Here is a 21851-nt window from a genome sequence, read left to right as displayed (position 1 = left end):
TTACTCCCTTCTGATTTAGGAGGGGGATTCATATGCCATCAATAATGTCTTGGCTAGCATGGAATGTGAGGGAGTTAAATAAGAGGTATAAACGAAAATAAATTGCTACATACCTTAAAGAGAATAAAGTAAAGGTAGTGATTAGTGGAAACAAGAGTCAAGGAACATAATGCAATCAAAGTTAGTAGAAAAATAGCTCATGGATGGGAATTTGAAAACAATTATGCAAATGCAGTCAATGTAAGAGTTTGGATGCTTTGGGATAGTGCAGTATATCATATCAAGAGTATACAACAAGAAGCACATCTATTACATTGTAGTGTGGTTAGTAGGAACCAAGCCATTGATTGTGATATGACAGTGGTGTATGGATATAACACAATAGAAAAGAGAAAGTAGTTATGGCATCAGCTTGTAGGAATCTCACAGAAGGTAAATAAACCCTGGATCATCTGGGGTGATTTCAATTCCATACTGTGCCCACAAGATAGACTATATGGTACAACAGTAACTAGCATGGAAATAAAAGACTTTGCTGAATGTGTACAAAACCTAATTCTGAATCAGCTACCATGGAAGTGAGATTACTATACCTGGACAAATAAACAACAAGATGGAGACAAAATTTGGAGTAGAATTGATAGAGCAATGGGAAATGCAAAATGGATGATGCAATTTGGACATCTCACTACTGAATACAGGCTGCCTCACATATCACACCACAACCCTATGATGATAAATACTAACTTGAGGGAGCCAAAGATCAAGCCACCATTCAAATTCTTCAATGTTTGGTCATCACATGAGAACTTTCCCAAGATGGTGAAAGACTGCTAGGCACAGAACCTGCATATAGATACAATGAGAAACATTTGGCTGAAGCAGAAAGACTTACGAGGAAAACTAAAGATTCTAAATGAAACTGAGTTCAAGGGTATTGCTATGAAGATTGAACAAGCAAGGGAAGACCTGAAAGAGGTTCAGACCAAGATAAGTTCACATTATACAGATGCACTTGCATCAGAAGAGAAAAATATAATATGTCAGCTTGAAAAGTGGTCCTTGATTGAAGAAAGTATAATGCAACAGAAGGCTAGAGCAATGTGGATAAAACTTGGATACTCTAACACTAGCCACTTCTCAGTAGTCATGAAAGATAGGAAACAAATCACTGAGATTGATTCTCTAGATGGAAGGAGATTGACTGATCCAGCAGCTATAAGGGAAGAGATTACTCAGTTCTACAAATCAATCATGGGCACATCAATACCAAGTGTAGCAGTAGTAAATAAGAAGACCACGAGAAGAGGCAAAAAGGTGGAGCATGAGCAACAACTTCAGCTATGTGAAACAGTAACAGAACAAGAAATCTATGATGGATTATGCTCTATAGGAGATGACAAAGCACCAGGGTGGATGGATACAATGCAGTATTTTATAAAAAAGCATGGCCAATTATCAAGAATGAAGTTATAGAAGCAGTAAAGGAGTTCTTTATAACAGGTACTATGTTCAAAGGCATCAATTGTACTGCAGTAACTTTGATTCCAAAAGTAGCTAATCCTGCTACAATCAAAGAGTATAGGCCCATTGCTTGTCGTACTGTCCTATAAAATCATTGCTAAAGTCCTAGTAGGGAGAATACAAAAGGTTATTGCTAGCATCATCACAGAAACAGAAGTTGGATTCATTCGTGGGAGAAGAGTTGCAGATAATGTGATCTTGGCACATGAATTGGTAAAGGCATACACAAGGAAATACATCTCACCAAGATGCATGATTAAGGTAGATATCCAAAAAGCTTATGATACAGTAGATTAGAGGTTCCTGAAACAGATGTTGGAGGAGCTACACTTTCCTTCAAAGTTTACTAGATGGGTGATGGAATGTGTGTCAACTGTTAATTACTCCATAGTAATCAATGGAGAACCAACCAAACCATTTGAAGCAAGAGGGCTCAGGCAAAGCGACCTAATGTCACCTTTCTTATATGCTATAGTCATGGAGTACTTAAGTAGAAACCTTAGTGATCCGAGAGATGAGAAGCAATTCAAATTCCACCCTAAGTGTTCAAAAATGAATATCACTCATTTGAGCTTTGCGAATGACCTGCTAATGTTTGCTAAAGGAGAATTAACTTCTGTAGGACTACTGCATAGAAAGTTTGGTAACTTCACAGATGCTTCAGGTTTACAAGCTAACATGTCAAAGAGTGCTATATATTTTGGTGGAGTACCAGATTCTCTTAGGCATGATATTCAGCAACCGCTGGGATATGGATAAGGGGAATTACCTTTTTAGTATTTAGGGATCCCACTGGCTACAAAGAAGCTGAAGATGGTAGAATGACAACCATTAATATCCAAGATCACTGCAAAAGTGGCTTCATGGGTAGCAAAGAAGTTGTCATATGTTGGTCGAGTCCAGTTGGTGAAGACAGTTCTATTTAGATTTCAATCCTATTGGGCATAGATATTTATAGTACCTACCAAAGTGACGAATGCCATAGAAGCTTACTGCAAAAGTTATATTTGGTCAGGAGCAAATGAAATAACTAGAAAAGCATTGGTATCCTGGAGCAGAATGTGTGTGCCAAAGTCAGCTGGAGGACTTAACCTCACAAATCTGAAGATCTGGAACAAAGCAGCTATAGTTAAAACTTGCTGGGAATTACATAGTAAGAAAGATACTCTTTAGATCAAATGGATACATGAGTATTACATAAAAGGGAAGTAGATAGCAAATATGCCCATACCCCAGCAAACAAGTTGGATGGTAAGGAAAATATTCAAGGCAAGGGAGGAATTGGGTAATGTGGAACATAAGTCACTAGGGAACAGGAGCATGATTAGGATCATTTATCTGAAAATGATAAGAGATCTACCAAAAGTCACCTGGAAGAACTTAATGTTTGGGAATGCAGCAAGAACAAAAGCAATCTTCATAACATGGCTTCAATTTCAAGACAGATTACTCACAGCTACAAGACTACAAAGCTGGGGTATACAGATAGATACAAATTATCAAATGTGCAAACAAGCAGAGGAAAGCAAGGATCATCTATTTGCTGGATGTGAAGCTAGCAGAAGAGTGTGGAGTAAACTAATGGCATGGATACAAACTGATTGGTCATCAATGATGACATGGGGACAACTGCAGAGCTGGATAGAACAAAGAACAAGAGGAAAGACAAAGCAAGCAAAAATATTAAAGCTGATATATACAGAGTACATCTATGCAATATGGATTGAACAGAACAACAGAGTGTTTATGCAGAAAGTGGAAACTAGTGATGCTGGAGCTAGAGAAATAGCTTATATCTATCATGTTCGAGCTGCTGAGAACCTTAAGATGACTCTATAGAATTTTAGATTTCCTAGTTAATGTGTATAGGATAGTTTATCTTTGTGTGGATATATTTACCATATGAACAACAGACTGAGTAAAAAGTCTAGCTGGATTTGTAAATATTCTACTTTGTAATTAATAAAAGTTGATAGTTACCAAAAAAGGGCCTAAACTACCCCTATTATTTGATAAATGGTTTACTTATAGCCTCCGTCCATCTATCACTCCAAAAATACACGTTTCGTGCATCTATTAGTCCAAATACACACTACGTTAATTTTATTAATTAAAGTACCCCTACGTTTTAACGGCAGACCGGCTAGACCTTCAAATTAATGTGTTGGACTTTTTACTGGGCCACGTGACACTCTAGTCCAAAAAACAAATCCGAGTAAAACTAGAAAAATCTAGCATCAATTGTTTCAACATTTTCGTTATCTGATGGGTTCAAATTCGGGTTCAACAGCCTGAACAACATTGACGACCACATGAGGAACTGAAGGGGAAGAAAGTGCCTGATCACCCTTTTTTTGAATTGCTTCATGAGAATTAGGATGACGACTGACTTCATTATGATCATGAAAAGCTTGAGGAACATCAGTACCAACCATTTGAGCTGGGAATTGGCTTAGGTATTTTATCGAACACCTGGTGATCCCAAATCTGCAGAATTACGTTTTTGAATTGTTGTGGAGATTGAGCCGATGAAGTTTGGATTTGATGTGTTGGAAACGATCTCCTGAACAGCAAGAATCGTTTGGCATTGGTATTGGGACAATTGGTTCACCAGAACTCCATGCGCGATCATCTGGTGCATTTTTGGGCTGTTCATATGATCGGAGTTCCCAATTCTGTTAGTGAAATCCTCCAAATGTTGGTGGGGAGATTGATATGGACCTAGAGAAGAATCCCCAGTTCTTGGAATGGCTTGATTTGACCCAGAAACGCGCGAGGAATTATTTCGAACTCCCAGGCCATTTTGCACTACAGTGATCCCAGCACCATTTTGCAAATCTGTAGCAGTTGGGGAATTGTTTTGGGAAATTATTTGCTGAGGTTGGTGCGCAATTGGAAGGCACATTTTTTGGTGGTGGTCCGGTGGCTATTCACCGGCGGACGGCGGAGTAGTGTGCAGTAAAGCACGACTGCGTTATTGTTCACGGCAGTCGCACTATAAGGAGAGCTGACCCACATAAAAAAGAGTGGGTCGTATCGGTTAAATGGGTAAAAATTAACCCAAGTACAATTTCAGCCCCACTGAGCCACGTGGACAAATGAAAGAATGCTACATCATTTAATGAGAGGCCCACATGAAGTGTCGTTAGTCGAGGGGGTAATTTTGATAATAAAATTAACGTCCTATATATTTTCAGACGGATAGATGGACATGAGTTTTTTATAAACCATTTAGCATACGATAGGGGTACTTTAAGCCCTTTTTCGTATCTACAATGAAATATGTATGTTTTCTCATGTCTTGTTTGGACTAGTCTCTACATAGTATAAATAGTAGTATTCTTTAAAAACTAGTGACAACGATTAGCTTTTGCTACTGTAGACGACAACTCATGCCGGAATTTTTAGTGATCTTTCATGAAACGAGAAGATTTGTATACGGGTAAAACCGGTCTTGTGATACCCTGATCTACGGCATAATAAGCCAAGTTCTAGATATGATAACAAGGGGCCGAAACCGAGGTAAAGGTCTCATCTATTCGGAGTCCAGGACCATAATGCCCACCCTTGAGAATATTGGGGTCATGGTTCGAGATCGGTCCTAGACCGAATAACTTGAAGAACGTTGTCAGGTAATCAAGAACGGCCAACAAAAGGACGTGATATTCGTGACCGGCCGGATATCACGACGGAGATCTCGGCACGTATCGATAAGAAATCGGCAATCAGTTAATTACAAGATTTTTACCTTTTATAAGAATTGTACCTAGAGTGAGACTCTCTTACTATATAAATGGGGTCTGATGTTTCATAACACACGTTGTGACATGAATTCCAAGGCAATATATATATTTTTTGTCATTAGCTCTTATATCATTCATCAGTACTGGTCACATTGAGCCTGGATCGAGGGTGAACATTTCACTAAGGCTGAAACTGTCTTGTGCGTGTGGTTTGAATTTATTTTTATCTTTGCTTGTTCAATCTAATTCAATTTATTGCTTTGTGTTAAATTAATCCGCATATCCTTAAAACCACCTACAAATTCAATTGTTATCCGATTTTGAGGGTAAACAATTTGGCGCCCACCGTGGGGCTTAGGATAAAAGTGGCTATTTGATACAAACTTCTATAACACACCCTATTTTACACTTGTTCTTTGGAGTATCTTCGATTTCTAATTAAAATTTGAAATGTCGAACTCCCAGGCTGCCCCTCTAAACGTGGATGCTGAATCCGGCCACCATGGCAAGAACAATAATGTAACGTCCGGTAACGAGGTGCCCCGCGTCGACCACAATGGAGTTCCAGTTGCAGACCCGATCGATGCTAGCTCGCATGTGGCCATCAAAGCAAATTTGCATACCGATCCTGAGAACAACATCCATGGAGAAGTCTAATCGATTGCACAAATACGCACGACGACGAAGATGATGGAATCAACTTGCGGGTGATCTTTGTAATGTTACAGGCTCAACAGGCAGCAATAGTCTAGCTCCAGCACCAAAGCCGTGCCCCGAGCAGGATTGAGCCCGAGCCGTCCCGGGAAGTCACCCCCAAAAACGAACCGGTCATGGAGAGACCAAATGAAAGTGAATCGAGGACCAACCCCGAGATCATAAAAATGCTCAAAGAGCTGACAAAACGGGTAGAATTGGGAGAGAAGAAAATCGAAGCCAATGATAAAAAAAGTAGAAACCTACAATTCCAGGGTCGATCAAATACCAGGAGCACCGCTGATATTAAAAGGCCTGGATTCCACGAAGTTTGTCCAAAAACCTTTCCCTCCAAGCGCAGCTCCGAAGCTTATCCCTAAGAAATTCCACCTGCCCGAGATTCCTAAGTACAACGGAACGACCGACCCAAATGAGCATGTGACCTTCTACACATGCGCCATCAAAGGGAATTACTTCGAAGATGACGAGATTGAGTCTGTCCTGCTGAAACAGTTCGGGTAAACTCTGTCAAAGGGAGCTATGTTATGGTATCACAACCTACCTCTTAATTCTATTGACTCGTTTGCCATGCTTGTAGATTCCTTCGTGAAAGCACACGCCGGGGATATCAAGGTCGAGACCAGGAAGTCAGACCTTTTCAAAATAAAACAGAGGGACAATGAGATGCTCAGAGAATTCATGTCCCGGTTTCAAATCGAACGGATGGACCTGCCTCCGGTTGCGGACGATTGGGCCGTTCAAGCCTTCACCTAGGGACTTAATGTTCGAAGTTCGTTGGCTTCACAACAGTTGAAACAAAATCTGGTCGAATATCCTGTTGTTGCTTGGGCCGACGTACATAACCGGTATCAATCAAAAATTAGGGTTGAAGATGATCAACTTAGGGCCCCTTCCGGGTCCTTTTATCCCGTGAGAGCCGTCGATAGAGTCAAGAGAGACATTGATCGTGAACCAAGATCGAGTAGTGATTGTTACCAACCATACAACGGGGACCGAAGAGGTAGCGGATCTGGGCGAAATCCTTTGAGAAATGAAAGGAGGGGTGATTGAGGTCAGAACAACCCAAGACTCATGCACAAAAATAGTTTTGACAGGCCCATCGGGCCTAAGGAAGCACCAAGGCTTTCGGAGTACAACTTTAACATCGTCGCCGCCGCCATCATATCTGCCATCGAACGCATCAAAGACACCAAATGGCCTCGATCTCTACAGTCCGATCCAGCCCAAAGGGATCCTAATCTAATGTGCAAATATCATGGCACTCACGACCACAGAATAGAGGATTGCCGACAACTAAGAGAGGAAGAAGCCCAACTATTCAACGACGGACTCCGAGAGTTCCTAAGCGATCGAGCCAAGGATCAGTTCTGGAACATAGATGCTAATAAACAGATCGAGGAGGAAGAACCTCAGCACGTCATTAACATGATCATCAGAGGGGTAGACATTCCCAGGGGCCGATGTTGAAACGCACCAAAGTATCCATCACAAGAGAAAAACGGACTCATGATTATGTCCCAGAAGGAACCTTATCTTTCAACGACGAAGACGCAGAAGGGATCGTGCAACCCCACAACGATGTACTGGTAATATTTGTACTTATAAATAAATCTCGAGTTAAGCGTGTGTTAATTGATCCAGGTAGCTCGGCCAACATCATCAAATCGAGGGTTGTGGAACAACTCAGTCTACAAGATCAAATCGTGCCTGCAGTTCGAGTCCTAAATGGATTCAACATGGCATGTGGAACCACTAAAGGGGAGATAACATTGCCGGTGAACACCGTCGGGACCATCCAGGAAGCCAAGTTCTATGTAATCGAAGGGGATATGAGGTACAACGCTCTGTTCGGAGGCCATGAATCCACAACATTAGGGCAGTACACTCGACTCTGCACCAAGTGTTAAAATTCCCAATGCCAGGAGGGATTAAAACAATCTACGGAGAACAATCAGCCGCAAAGGAAATGTTCGCGGTCGAAGAGGTGATCCCGATATCCGCACTTACAATGACAAAAAGTTCGGGTTCGATCGCCAAGGAAGAAACAAAATAGCAATTACCAACACCGGCCCCGACTCAACTAGAGAAGCAGGGGACCAATGAAGACGACGACAACGGGGTCCCCAGGTCCTTCATAATCCCCAATGATTCCGACGCCACCCAGTCAACAGTCGAGGAACTAGAGCAAGTCGTATTGATTGAGAATTTGCCCGATCATAAGGTATACGTGGGCACGGGTTTAAGTCCCGAGCTCAGGAAAAAACTCATTCAATTCCTTATAGCTAGCGTGGATTGTTTTGCTTGGTACTACCTTGATATGACAGGGATACCTCCAGAAATAACCACTCACAAGCTGAGCCTAGACCTGAAGTTTCATCTAGTCAAACAGAAAAGGAGACCTCAGTCCGAAGTCAACCATGCATTCATCAAAGACGAGGTATCTAAACTCCTTAAAATAGGGTCGATTCGGGAGGTTAAATACCCGGATTGGTTAGCTAACGTAGTGGTAGTCCCTAAAAAGGGAATAAATTAAGAATGTGTGTGGACTATAAAGATTTGAATAAGGCAATTCCCGAGGACTCTTTCCCTTTGCCCAACATCGATCGCATTATCGATGCGACGACCGACCACGAGATCCTCAGTTTTCTCGGCGCCTATTTCGGGTACAACCAAATTCGAATGGACCAGGGCGACCAGGGAAAAACGTCCTTCATCACTAAGTACGGTACCTACTGCTATAATGTAATGCCATTCGGACTAAAAAATGCCGGTGCCACTTACCAACGCCTAGTAAATCGGATGTTCGAAGAATAAATAGGAAAACCAATGGAGGTTTACATTGACGACATGTTAGTTAAGTCCCTGCGACAGAGGACCATTTAAAAAACATCTGCAAAAAACTTTCAACATATTGAAGAAGTACAATGTGAAGCTGAACCCGGAGAAATGTGCGTTTGGAGTTGGGTCCGGGAAATTTCTCGGATTCATGGTATCCAACCCGGGGATCGAGATCAACCCCGATAAGATCAAGTGCATTGAAGACATCATTGTTGTGGACAATGTCGAAGCCGTTCAAAGTCTAACCGGTCGCATAGCCGCCTTGGGTTAATTCATCTCGAGGTCCTCCGACAAGAGCTATCGGTTCTTTTCACTATTAAAGAAAAAAAATAACTTCTCATGGACCCGGAATGCCAACAAGCTTTGGAGGAACTCAAGCGATATCTCTCGAGCCCGCCTTTGCTTCACACTCTAAAGGCAGATGAATAGTTATACCTATACTTGGCAGTATTCGAGGTGGCGGTAAGTGGAGTCCTGGTCCGGGAAGAAGAAGGTACGCAATTTCCTATCTATTACTTTAGCAGAACTCTAGGTGGGGCCGAAACTAGGTATCCTCACCTAGAAAAACTGATGCTCGCTTTCCTAAGCGCCTCTAGGAAGCTGAAACCATTATTTCAATGCCACCTTATATGAGTTGTAACTACTTACCTATTGAGGAACATAATTCATAAACCCGAATTCTCCGAAAAACTGGCCAAATGGGCCGTGGAAATCAGCGGGTATGATATCGAATATCGACCCCGGACCGCCATCAAATCTCAAATTTTGGTAGACTTCGTGGCCGACTTTACACCGCCCTAATACCCGAGGTCGAAAGCAAATTGTTGTTGAACTCGGGGACTTTCTCAGGAATCTGGACCTCTTTACGGACGGTCCCTCGAACGCAAATGGGCCCGGACTTGGCATCATATTGAAACTGCCATCGCGTAATGTAGTTAGACAATCTGTTAGGACTATAAAATTGACTAACAATGAGGCCAAGTATGAGGCCATGATTGCAGGTCTCAAACTGGCCAAAAGCTTGGGGGCAGAGGTGATCGAAGCTAAGTGTGGCTCCCTCCTTGTGGTGAACCAAATTAATGGGATGTTCGAAGTTAGGGAGGAACGAAAGCAAGGCCGATGCCCTCGCTAACTTGGGATCGTCAGTCGACGATGATGAGTTCAAGTCGGTGGTAGTCGTAGAGCTCATCAGATCGGTAGTGAAAGAAGGTCACGCCAAGATAACTAAACAAGCCTAACTTGGGACTAGAGAAACAAGTAAATAGAGTATCTGAGGACCGAAAAATCTGCCTCGGACCCTAAGGAGTCGAGGGCTCAGCGAACGAAGGTGGCCCGGTTCAGCTTGTTCGAAGACGGTACGCTGTTCCGGAGAATGTTCGACGGTCCACTCGCAATATGTCTAGGACCAGGAGATACCGAGTATGTTCTGAGGGAAGTCCACGAAGGCACTTACGGAAATCATTCGGGCGCCGAATCATTAATTCAAAAAATAATTAGAGCCGACTACTACTGGATCGACATGGAAAAGGACGTGAAGGAGTTCGTACGAAAATGCGACGGATGTCAAAGGCATGCTCTGATGATTCATTAGCCCGGGGAGCTGCTTCATTCAGTCTTATCACCCTGGTCGTTCATGAAATGGGGGATCGACATCGTCGGCCCCCTTCCATGGGCATCCAGTAAGGCTCAATTTATATTGTTTATGACTGATTATTTTTCTTAATGGGTGGAAGCCTAGGCGTTTGAGAAAGTCAGTGAAAAGGAAGTCATTGATTTCATCTGGTACCACATAATATGCCGGTTCAGAATGCCGGCCGAGATCGTGTGTGACAATGGGAAGCAGTTCATCGACAACAAAGTAAGTAAGTTTGTCGAAGACCATATGATCAAAAGGATCCTATCAACACCCTACCACCCAATTGGAAACGGGCAAGTGGAGTCCACGAACAAAACCATACTCCAAATCTCAAAAAGAGGTTGAACGACGCCAAAGGAAGATGGAAGGAAATTTTGCCCGAAGTACTATGGGCATATCGGACGACCTCGAAGTTGAATACCGGGGCCACCCCGTTATCGTTGGTTTATGGCACCGAGGCTTTAGTACCAGCCGAAGTAGGAGAACCGAGCCTCAGGTTCCGATATGCGACTAAAGAATCAAATGACGAGGCCATGAATACGATCCTGGAACTGTTAGATGGAAGGCGCGAGGCTGCCATCGTTCGGTTGGCCGCCCAAAAATAACGGATTGAAAGGTATTACAATCGAAGAGCCAACCTTCGACACTTCAATGTCGGGGACTTGGTGTTAAGGAAGGTTACACTAACCACCTGGAACCCGAACAAAGGGAAACCGGGGCCGAACTGGGAAGGTCCGTATCAAATTATCGAGATTACTAAAAAGGGATCGTACAAACTCAGAGCAATGAACGGTGAGTGACTACCGAATAACTGGAACATAGCTCACTTGAAAAGATATTACTGCTAAGGTACGACCCCATTCATTTCTTTTATTTATATATTGAACTAACATTTGCAGGTAATATTCAAGAAACGATGCAACTTTTAGGCCTGAAAGCATGCATTGCACTCTTTTTCCCTTGAACCTGTTTTGTCCCAAATGGGTTTTACCGCAAGGTTTTTAACGAGGCTACGAAAGATCGTGCTAGCTTAGAATTGATGACCGGCTATGAACTGGTACCAAGAGTCGCATCAATAGTACCCGAGGGTTCTCTATTATCAGCTTCGAATACTGGGGGGCATCACCCTCGGATAATGACTTTAGCAAGGAAAAAAACTTCGTGATCGAACAGTTTAGGCTCGATCGATGGGATTTGCTGTAAGGGCCAAACGGTCAAATGAACCGTGCTCGCATATACCACCCGAGCCCTAATACAAATCTTGTACACATGTGTATCCTTGTATATTACGCATAGGAATGAAATGAAGTTTCTAACTTGCGGATAAATATTTTGTCCCTTAATTTTTTTTTGTTATTTTCTTTCTTACATTTGGTCCCCTAAAGAAATCAAGCCCAAGGGCCAATTCACTCGGGGACTGTTGTCCAAAGCAGGCTCGAACGGCCTGGGACATCGAGGCCCGGGGGCACAAAGCCTATCAGGCAGTTCCCGAACATTAAAGGCTACGTCCATCCCCATTCGGGGACGGTTGACTTGGGTAAGTTCGGATGACTCGGGGTAACAAGCCCATTGGGAAAAACCCAAATTAAAAAGGCTACGGTCCTAGAATGGCTCGGAGACGTCCGAGACCCGTAACCAAAACATAAGGCCTTCAAAATTTCTAAACCGGTTCAAAAGGCTACCCTCGGCAAATTATAAATCTAAAATATTCTAAGTACTTTGGGGCAAGCTTTCGGTCGTACCAAGCCTCCCACGAGTCTAAAGAAAAATAGTATCAGGAATGAGGCATGTTCGACCCTCCGAACAAGACCTAATTATTACGTGCTAAGGCATTCGATACATAAAGAAAAGAGCGAAAGGAAACAAGCTTAAAAACTGCCGAAGGGAAAAACAACCTTATATATATATATATATATATATATATATATATATATATATATATATATATATATATATATATATATATATATATATAGAAAGATCTTTAAAAGGCCAAACGACCTTAACAAAAAGAACAAAGGTGCAAAAACAAAGAAAAATCTACAAGGCACCTAAACAGCCTGGTCTTCGTCGGAGCCCACCTCATCACTGGGACCATCAGAGTCTTCTCCGTCCCCGATCCGCCTGAACCCTCAGAGTTTTCTTCATCCTCGAGATACGCCAACTTCTTGTCCTTGGCCTCGAGCCCCTTAGCACTTTCAATCTCATCCGATAAATCAAAACCCTAAGCATGAACCTCCTCAAGGGCCTCTCTTTGAGACTACCGCTTCACATATTCGACAATATCTTTCAGATGGTCCCGGGCTGCCTCAACATCGGCTTTGTACTGGGCCACCATCTCATCGACATCAGCCTTGGTTATTTCAGCCACCGATGTGGTCGCTTTAAGTTCCTTGGCGAGGGTCTCTCGATCGGCAAAAGCCTAGCTTAGTTGAGAGTAGAGCTCCTCAATTTTCTGTGACCGTGCCTCAGCTTCTCGCTCGTCGCTCGAAATTGAGCCTCTGCCGAGGCCAATTGCACCCGATCAGTCTCCTTTTCCGAAGCCAAGTGGTCCATTTTGCCTTTCCGCTCTTCGTTCTCAACCTTAATTACGTTCATCTCGGCCCGGAGCTGGTCTATCCGATCGATCTTCTGTTGGACCTGCGGGTTCTGACTATTAGTCACCGTGTCTAGCTCATCATCACTAACTTCAAAGATTTTTACCTGTTCCACTAGGTCGGAGTGTTCTTTATGAGTCGCGTCTAACTCGGCTTGAAAGCTCTTAGCCTCTCCTTCACGTTGCTCGCTGAGAAGTTTGTACATGTCTCTCTTCTCAGCGAGCTCTTTGTCTTCAATCTCGAATTGGCTCAGCTCATCTCGATAATGAAGAAAGGTCTGTGGTGAAGCACCGAGGCCTGCAAATATGAGAAGAAATATTAGGATCACCAATGACCAAAGTTGAAGGATGAAAGGGTTTTGTAACACCTTTCCCGGTTCAGTGCCTGTTGTGCTTCGTTGAACAGGCATGGGGAATCCACCTCGTTCATTTTTGCCTGGTCTTCTTCAATTACCAGGCACCGGAGGTAACTAGCTACCCAAAACGGGAGCGGAAAGAACCTGGGCATCCTCCAGAATGGTTATGATAATTGACCGCTTCCGACCAGGATCCGCACTCGGGGATGGGAACCGGTTGACCAGTCTCGGGCTCGAACTAGACCCACCTGCCCCTGAGGGCGAACTTTTCCTTGGTACTTTTAAATCACCTAATCCGATGGCGTCCTCCATGGCGGTGAAATCCACGCTATCAAAAAAGCATTGGAGGGGATTGTTCGCTCCACGGACCCCCTCATTCGATCTCTCCTTCGTCATTTGAGCTTCACCGAACATCAATTTTGTGAATAAAGGCGATCCCGTTATGTCAATGACACAGCGCGGGGCAGAACCGGAGTCTTGAGGGTTATCAACCCTCACTGTTGCATCGGCCTCTTGAACATGAGAGGGATTGGCCTCCGTTGTTTCCCCCTCGGCTGCCACCCGTTCCTCGAGCACAGACGACACATGGTCCAGAAAAAAATCATCCTCCTCGGACTCGTCCCTGAGCCGGAGTCAAGCACTCGAGAGTTGGTTCTCTCCTTTGGCTTACGCACCAGCCTTCTTCGCGTTTTCTTTTTCTCTGAGCTCGGGGAACTCGGAGTCCTCTTTATTTTCTTCTCTCTGGACCTCCTCGGAGTAGGAGGCTCAATAGGAAAGTACTCGCCACCAGCTAGAGGCTTAAGCTCGACGTTCTTAGGCAAACCTGTGAAAGAAAGTAAAAGAAATAAGGACTTGGTGCTAAAAGAAGAGGCCTGACACAACCTATTCGGGAAGGGAATCTTACCATGAGAACGAGCCTCCCAATGGCCCTTTGAAAGTTTGCGCCACGTGCGCTCGGAGTAGGGCCTCTATGAAATAATACATTCGACCCACTCCTTGAGTCGAGGGACAACATTGGGGACTCGAACGACGGCTACATCACCATAATTACTAATAAAAAGAAGAGAAGTAAACATAAAATAAATGATTGAAGGGAAGTTCTATATACGTGATGTATTCCACTTATCGGGGAATAGCTCGCATTCAGCCAGAATCAAGTCTGAAGTCCTCACTCGGACAAAATGCCTTGCCAGCCTCGATCCTAGTCCTCATCGATACTTGAGAACGGGGCCTTGCTGGCCCGGTGCACCAGCTTTATCAGCCCCCCTTGGAATATTCTGGGACTGTACAAACGAAGTAGATGATCCACAGTGAATTGGCATGAGTCAATCTTGCTCACAAAAAACCGAAGGAGGATCACAATCCTCCACATTGAAGGATGAATCTGAACGAGGCATACCTCGTATCTCTTGCACAAGTTTATAATGACCGGGTCCACTAGCTCCAATGTAAAGGGATAAGTGTAAACACTCAGATATCCCTCGACATAGGTGGTAATTGCCTCCTCGGGGTCGAGGACCACTATGTTTTTATTGGCCCAGTTGTAGTCCTTTCGGACCGTAGGGAGGACCTCTTTGGTAATCGAGCAGATGTATCTCGAGACCTCCTCGCACCGACCCTATATGGAGGAAGGCTTTTCAACCTTAAAATCATCATCGATCGAGCATCCCCCGGGTATGAACATTTTCAAGAGAGGTTTAGATGCTGGTTCATCAATGCCCAGAGCGATTTTTTCGACCTCAACGGCCGGCCGCAAAGTAGAAGGAACTTCTTTTCGAGGAACGGTTTTTGAAGTCTTTGCCATTTCTTTCAGAGAGTAAAAAATGGAGGAAAATCTAGGATAAGACGAAGAAAGAAAAGAAGTTGAAGGATTAGACTTGTTGGCTTGAGAAGAAGATGGGCAATATTTTTTGCAAAGGACCTTGAGTAAAGGGGGTAAGAATGCTAAAGAGTATTGAAATCCTAAGGATACGAGGGTAGAAGGTTTGATGTAAAGTGAACATGAACAAAGGAGGTGGTATCAATAAGAACTCGGTGACGTTTCGCATCCAGGGATAGCCATCCGGCGGCTGACATGCATTTAATGCCATTATGACGCGAGTGACGAGACATTTCGGATGTTCCATCATTTCTGTCACGATGTATAGAAGTAGGAATCAGGAGCTCATGTCGTTTCTCATCATTTACTCTCCGAGAAATATGGGGACTATCTGTATACGGGTAAAACCGCTCTTGTGATATACCCCGATCTCTGGCATGATAAGCCAAGCTCGAGATATGATAGCAAGGGGCCGAAATCGATGTAAAGGTCTCATCGACTCGGAGTCAGGGACCATAATGCCCACCCTCGAGAATATCGGCTTTATGGTTCGAGATCGGTCCTAGTCCCGAATAACTTCGAAGAATGTTGTCAGGTAATCAAGCACGACCAAGAGAAGGCCGTGATATTCGTGACCGACCAGATATCACGGCGGAGATCTCGGCACGTGTCGATAAGAAACTGGCAATTAGTTAATTAGAAGATTTTTACCTTTTATAAGAATTGTACCTAGAGTGAGACCCTACTATATAAATGGGGTATGATGTTTCATAACACACGTTGTAACACGCATTCCAAGGTAATATATTATTATTTTTCTATGTCATTAGCTCTTATCTCGTTCATCAGTACTGGTCACATTGAGCCCGGATCGAGGGTGAACATTTCACTAAGGCTGAAACTGTCCTGTGCACGTGGTTTGAATTTATTTTTATCTTTTCTTGTTCAATTAATCCAATTTATTTCTTTGTGTTAAATTAATCCGCGTATCCTTAAAACGACCTAGAAATTCAATTGTTATCCGATTTTGGGGGTAAACAAGATTTAGAGCCAAGCTGCCAAAAATTGCTTATTTTGAAAAGCGCTTTTATTCAAAAGTACTTTTGGCCTCCCAGAAATTTGGCCAAACAAGCTCTTAATTACCATCTCAGTAATTAATTTTACTTTCTATTTGCTTAGTCATTATTAATTTGAAAGGTTAAACTTATATATAGTGACATTTTAAATAATTCTTATACTAGCCATTGTTTACTAGTTATAACATATGATGTTAGACTTGTGCAACATACAGAATAGCAAGTAGCAAATATTTAAGTTAAGTTTTGGTAAGGTTCGTGGGAAAGAATCTTCATAGTATAAACCATAAAGGAAAAGAATTCTTTTCCCTCACAACAAGTCTTGAATTTCAATTTCCTTCTCCTATGTTACTTCCTTCTCCAATATTATTAAATCCTAATATATAGGAAGCTGTTTTTCCTGAGCCACAACTTGCCCCCAACACATAATAATGTCAAAGGAGACGAAGTTACATAAGAAACCAGCCTTTGAAGATAGTACATCAATTGTTCCATGTGATATCTTATATTTCATCCTTATTAATCTACCTGTTAAATCCTTGTTACGTTTTCGATCAGTTTCTGCACCATGGAATTCTATAATCTCTGAGGAAGAATTCACAAAAGCTCACCGTGATCATTCCAAAGCTTTGGGACGTAAAAAACTCTTGTTACAAAGAGCTTTTACCTCCGAATTCAGGTTTATGGACTTGGAAATTAGTCCACAAGTTGCCATAGAAAGGCAACTCTTTCCTCTAAAGATATTCAATGATGATCATGACGTTTTATGCTCACATGATGGATTGGTACTATTGAAGAAACGTAAGTCTAATAAGACATTTATTTTGTGGAATCCATCAATCAGACAACAAAGAACTCTCCTATGTCCATATCTGGAAGCTTACGACGACGACGACGAAAGAATACTTCCTTATGGTTGTGGGATGTGTTATGATTCTAGTACTGATGATTACAAAATTATTTCGATCTATAACGAGTTTTATGTTGTTTGGTCTATGAGAAATAGCAATTGTTGGACGGCTAAAATAACTCTTCCTATAGTAAAGCAAAGTCTTTTTAGTTTAAGTGGAACAACTAATTCAGGGACATATTACTATGGTCAGGGTATTAGCACAGAGGATTGTGTATTTTGGTCTCTAAATCAAGAACTTGATCATCTTGTATGTAAAGCTTCAACAGTTATATATTTTGATGTGAAGTCAGACGAACTGAAGGTACTTCCAAAACCAAAATTTATAAGTGAAGATGATCAATTGTTTCGTTTGACTACTTTGAAAGGTTGCCTCTGCTTATATGGTGGTAAAACCGCGGATGAACTAAACATCTGGATCATGGAACAAGATGGATGGAAATGGTTAATGAAACTTTGCGACGTACCATTAGGGTTTTGCGAGCATTATTTTGAAAGATACAGTGAGCTTTTGTATTGCAGAGGAAATGGTGAAATTGTATTTAAAGGACCAACGAAATACCATTTCTCCATCTATAATCCTAAACAACAACGATTTGTTACAAAGGTTTGTATATCGAACAATTTCGAGTATGAGTATCCTCCTGTCACCTTGTGTTTGGATAGCCTATATTTTCCCAGACTCAGTGTCATGCACGAGGAGGAGTAACTCGGAATGTAGGTCATAAATTCCAGAAGACAATTGTAATATCAAGACTGTTCGATCAACAGTAATCTTATACTATACTATAATTTTTAGTTTTGTAATCTTCTTAGAATTCATCTTCTGATTCATACGATTGAATTTTTGTTTTTTTGTTTTCAGTGTTCAGCTATTTTCAATCTAGTTTGCGACATAATTTCATATAAATGTTAGTATTTGCCATTCTTTATAGGAGTAGTAAATACTAGGCAGTGAGCTATCTATACCATATATCTCTATCCTAACAATAAACAATTTATACAATTTTTCCTGTGATTGCAGCATTTACTACATGAAGGAGTGATCCAAACTAATTAGCCCACGTATAAAACAAGATGGACTCCCACCAATGACGTGCATGGAGCAAAAATCAGAGATGATTTTAGAATTTAATTTGTTTTGTTGTATATTGGATAAGTAAAAAAGAATGAAGGTAGTACTACATGAGTACTGTCACGACCCAAAATTCAAACCGTCAACCCAACCCGGTAGGTAAGCCAATTAACAAAATAACATAATATAATAACACTGATGTGAATCAAAGATGAGATAACTGAATTTTATACAACTCCCCACGGACTAATAGTACAAATCATGAGCTTCTAATATAGAGTTTACAAAGCAGGTTTGAAATAAAATACATCATCTGTCTGAAATATACATGAACATATCTGAAATACTAAGGCTACCAGGATGAAGAGGCAGCTATGACTGGGACGCAAGTATATCTTCATATCCAGCTCCCGTTGTATGCAGCAACGTCAACATCCAACATCTGCACACAGCAATGTCAACATCCAACATCTGCACGCAAGGTGCAGAAGTGTAGTATGAGTACAACCGACCTCATGTACTCAATAAGTAACAAACCTAACCTTAGGTTGAAAGTAGTGACGATCTGGGACAAGGGTCCGAGTCCAATTCCAATAACCCACCACGGTTCAAAACAATATAATAAAAATGGAACAAGAAAATAACTCAGAGATAAGATGCTCAACTCGTTAATAGTTACGAAAAATAGGCATACTTTTCAAGTATAACAGAAAATTCTCAATTCTTTCACTGAAATCACCAAAATTATGAGTAAGTCTGAAAACTGTGAAATTTTCCAAAAATCTTTCAACAATAATTAAGATGTTTTATTTTCAGATAGCATGAGGAAAGTACATCTCTATACCTACATGTTAATAAGCAAGTGAAATCATAAATGTCACCAAAAACCGGATAGCAGAAGGAAATGCATCTTTATGCATGTATCTCAAGTACGCATGTCAAATACAATGCCTCTCAGTGATGAACTCATGCACTCACACTCTCAGAGTACTCAATCTCACTGTCTCATACTTTCCACTCATCACGCTCAATCACTCGCCACACACAGTCACACAGTACCGAACAAGGCAGATCTAGCCCAAACATAATAACTGCTAGCAATTGCGCTCACTGGGGGTGTGCAGACTTCGGAGGGGCTCCTTCAGCCAAAGCGCTATAATCCGCACAGACAACTCACGTGCTAAAGTATCAAGATCTGAATCCGCATGGATAACCACTACAAGAAATGAGGTTTTTAGTGACGGATTTCATCAACGACTATATTATTCGCCACAAAAAGTACGTGATTTAGTGGCGATGTATTAAATTTGCCACAAATAATTACACCTTTGGTGACAACTATCATAGTTGCAATGAAAAGGGTACTTTTAGTGACAAATAAACTTAGGTCGCAACAAATACTTGTAACTATACCGCTAAATTTTACTTTCCCGCAAAAATAAAAATTTGATGTAAAAGTTTTAGTAGTAATTCATAGATAGTCGCCATGTATAAGAATGCGCGGCGACTTAGTCGCCACAAAAACTGTAATTTAAATTCTTAAATATAATAAAATTAATCTTTTTCGGAAAACAGAGGGGGAAAACCAAAGTCTGCAAAGTTTTGTTTCCCGCGAAAGCAAAAAGTCAGGAACCAAAAAAAAATTTGTTTCAATAAGGTAAAAAGATCTCTTTTCCAACTACATTTCTTCCAAATAAGAAAAACCTAAGGAAAGAAGTTCTATATGGTGCAACTACGATTTCGCAAAAGTAAACTAGCGAAAAAACTTCTCTGTACTCACATCAGATTAGGAACATTTCTCTGCTTAGATTTCTCCCGGTAATATATTTTCCCCTCTTATGTTTTTATGTGAATTCACTCGAAGTACTCCAAAAATCATGATGTTATGGTTTTCTATTAAAAGAGCTTAATCCACTAGATGTCTTCACTCATTACATGGAAAAATTTGGTGTTCTTCGTGTTCAGATTTTTCAATTACAAAGCTATTTTTTTTCTTTTAGTCACTCATTCTCTATATTGCCTTTGGTTCTGCATTTATATCAAAATTTCTCCAGCTTTGCCATTAATTAGCAATAATTAGCATATGTGGATTCTGAGTTCTGCATAGTTGTTCTCTGCTATTTCTTGAAAATTGCCATCTAGAACAAAAATAGTAATGACAAAGGGAAGAACTTCGACGCCACTTGTGAGTTGTGTCTGATGAAATCTCCCAGCAAAAGGAGGGTGTCTATGGTGTGAAGAGAAATTAGCTCCAAAAGTTAATCGGTTGATAGTACCATTAATGGCTAATGAAGCTTAGTTACAGACTTCGCTCTATTTAATGGATCCTGTGCGTTTGTCTCAATATTTTTTATCAAATTGAATTTTCTGTTATACAAATTTTGACATGCTTATGCTTCATATTTACATCTATTTTTAGGAATAGTTATGTATAGTTGCGGCTGATAATCACCTTGCTTACTGGTTTACATGGGCGGATGCACTTTATATTAAGTGGTGTCATCCGACACCGCTTCGTCGAAAAATTTTAAACACACATGTATAATTAATACGCAAATTACTGCATATAAACAGTAATGACACCGCCTGGAAATTATTTATCTGTAGCCTAAAGCTTAATCTTGACTCGTAGCCTAACTGTTAAGCGACTGACTATCATGTTTGAGATCAAGGGTTCGATCCCAATAGGCTCTGAATTTTAATGAATTTTAGAGCTCTTTTTGTTTCTAAAAATTGACGTCCTACGGGATCAAACTCCTGATCTCTCCATAGATGAAAAGAAATAGCTAAACCAATAGGCTAAGGCTTGGTTGTGTAAGCTAATGCGAAATATGAACTAGGATTATTAGTATGAACTATGACAACCAAAACTTCATGTAAATTAATAAGTTTGATAGGGTCAAGTATTCTGGAAAGTTGTTACTGTAGTTGGTTTGTGTTGACTATAAAGTTTTCATGTTAAAAGGAAAGTCTCTATGCTGCAAACTGTTGTTATTTAATTTAATTTAATTTTTTTTTATATAAAAAGAGCTATACATTATACATTGTTTTAGCACGATTAATGTCAGCTATTTGGCTTTCATTAAATCCCTTCCCTAGCCATAACCTCCTTCCCCTCTTCACCAATGTGTGTGTGTGTGTGTGTATATATATATATATATATATATATATTATAGAATAAGTTATTTGTGTATCTCTTTGTCATCCCCTGCTGGTTTATGTCAAATAGTAGAACAAATATAAATTTGCATAATTAGTGAGAAAGTAATCTGCGCATTTTAATCCGTAGCATTAGATATTATATTTAATAGTTTGGTAAACTGTAATAGCTATAATTTAATTGCCTGATCACACATGACCATGGTTTACGTCATTATACATTGATTTAGTATCGACGATACACTTTGCCTTTAAAGATTAAGTTTTGTCCCTTAGAATTTAGGATAATTGTTTGGAGATCGATCACATGTTATTGTCAACTTATTTGATTTCCTATGTAATTTAGTTCCTTGTATCCTATGTTATTTGATTTCCTATGTAATTTATTATTTGATTTGCACTTTA

The 21851-nt window shown here is 41.0% G+C and overlaps 3 protein-coding genes across 3 annotated transcripts; all 3 read left to right on the top strand.

The window, feature by feature from the left end:
• Window positions 1-1836: 1836 nt before the first annotated feature.
• On the top strand, window positions 1837-2283 carry LOC109206196. Its single transcript, XM_019368994.1, has one exon. It carries the CDS (start codon window positions 1837-1839, stop codon window positions 2281-2283), a length of 447 nt encoding a protein of 148 aa, XP_019224539.1.
• Window positions 2284-2745: 462 nt separating this feature from the next.
• Window positions 2746-3363, top strand: LOC109206195. The gene has a single exon (XM_019368993.1). It carries the CDS (start codon window positions 2746-2748, stop codon window positions 3361-3363), a length of 618 nt encoding a protein of 205 aa, XP_019224538.1.
• A 13370-nt stretch (window positions 3364-16733) lies between these two features.
• Window positions 16734-17921, top strand: LOC109206194 (F-box/kelch-repeat protein At3g23880-like). Its single transcript, XM_019368991.1, has one exon. It carries the CDS (start codon window positions 16734-16736, stop codon window positions 17919-17921), a length of 1188 nt encoding a protein of 395 aa, XP_019224536.1.
• Window positions 17922-21851: the final 3930 nt, after the last annotated feature.

This window comes from Nicotiana attenuata, unplaced genomic scaffold (genome assembly GCF_001879085.1).
Source record: "Nicotiana attenuata strain UT unplaced genomic scaffold, NIATTr2, whole genome shotgun sequence".
NCBI lineage: Eukaryota > Viridiplantae > Streptophyta > Magnoliopsida > Solanales > Solanaceae > Nicotiana > Nicotiana attenuata.
Note: the sequence above shows the minus strand (reverse complement) of the source record. Positions and strands in the feature narration are given on the sequence as shown.

Excerpts from the sequence above, each read along its gene's own strand:
- LOC109206194 (XM_019368991.1), top strand. The coding sequence starts at position 16,734 with ATGTCAAAGGAGACGAAGTTACATAAGAAACCAGCCTTTGAAGATAGT.
- LOC109206196 (XM_019368994.1), top strand. The coding sequence starts at position 1,837 with ATGTTGGAGGAGCTACACTTTCCTTCAAAGTTTACTAGATGGGTGATG.
- LOC109206195 (XM_019368993.1), top strand. The coding sequence starts at position 2,746 with ATGCCCATACCCCAGCAAACAAGTTGGATGGTAAGGAAAATATTCAAG.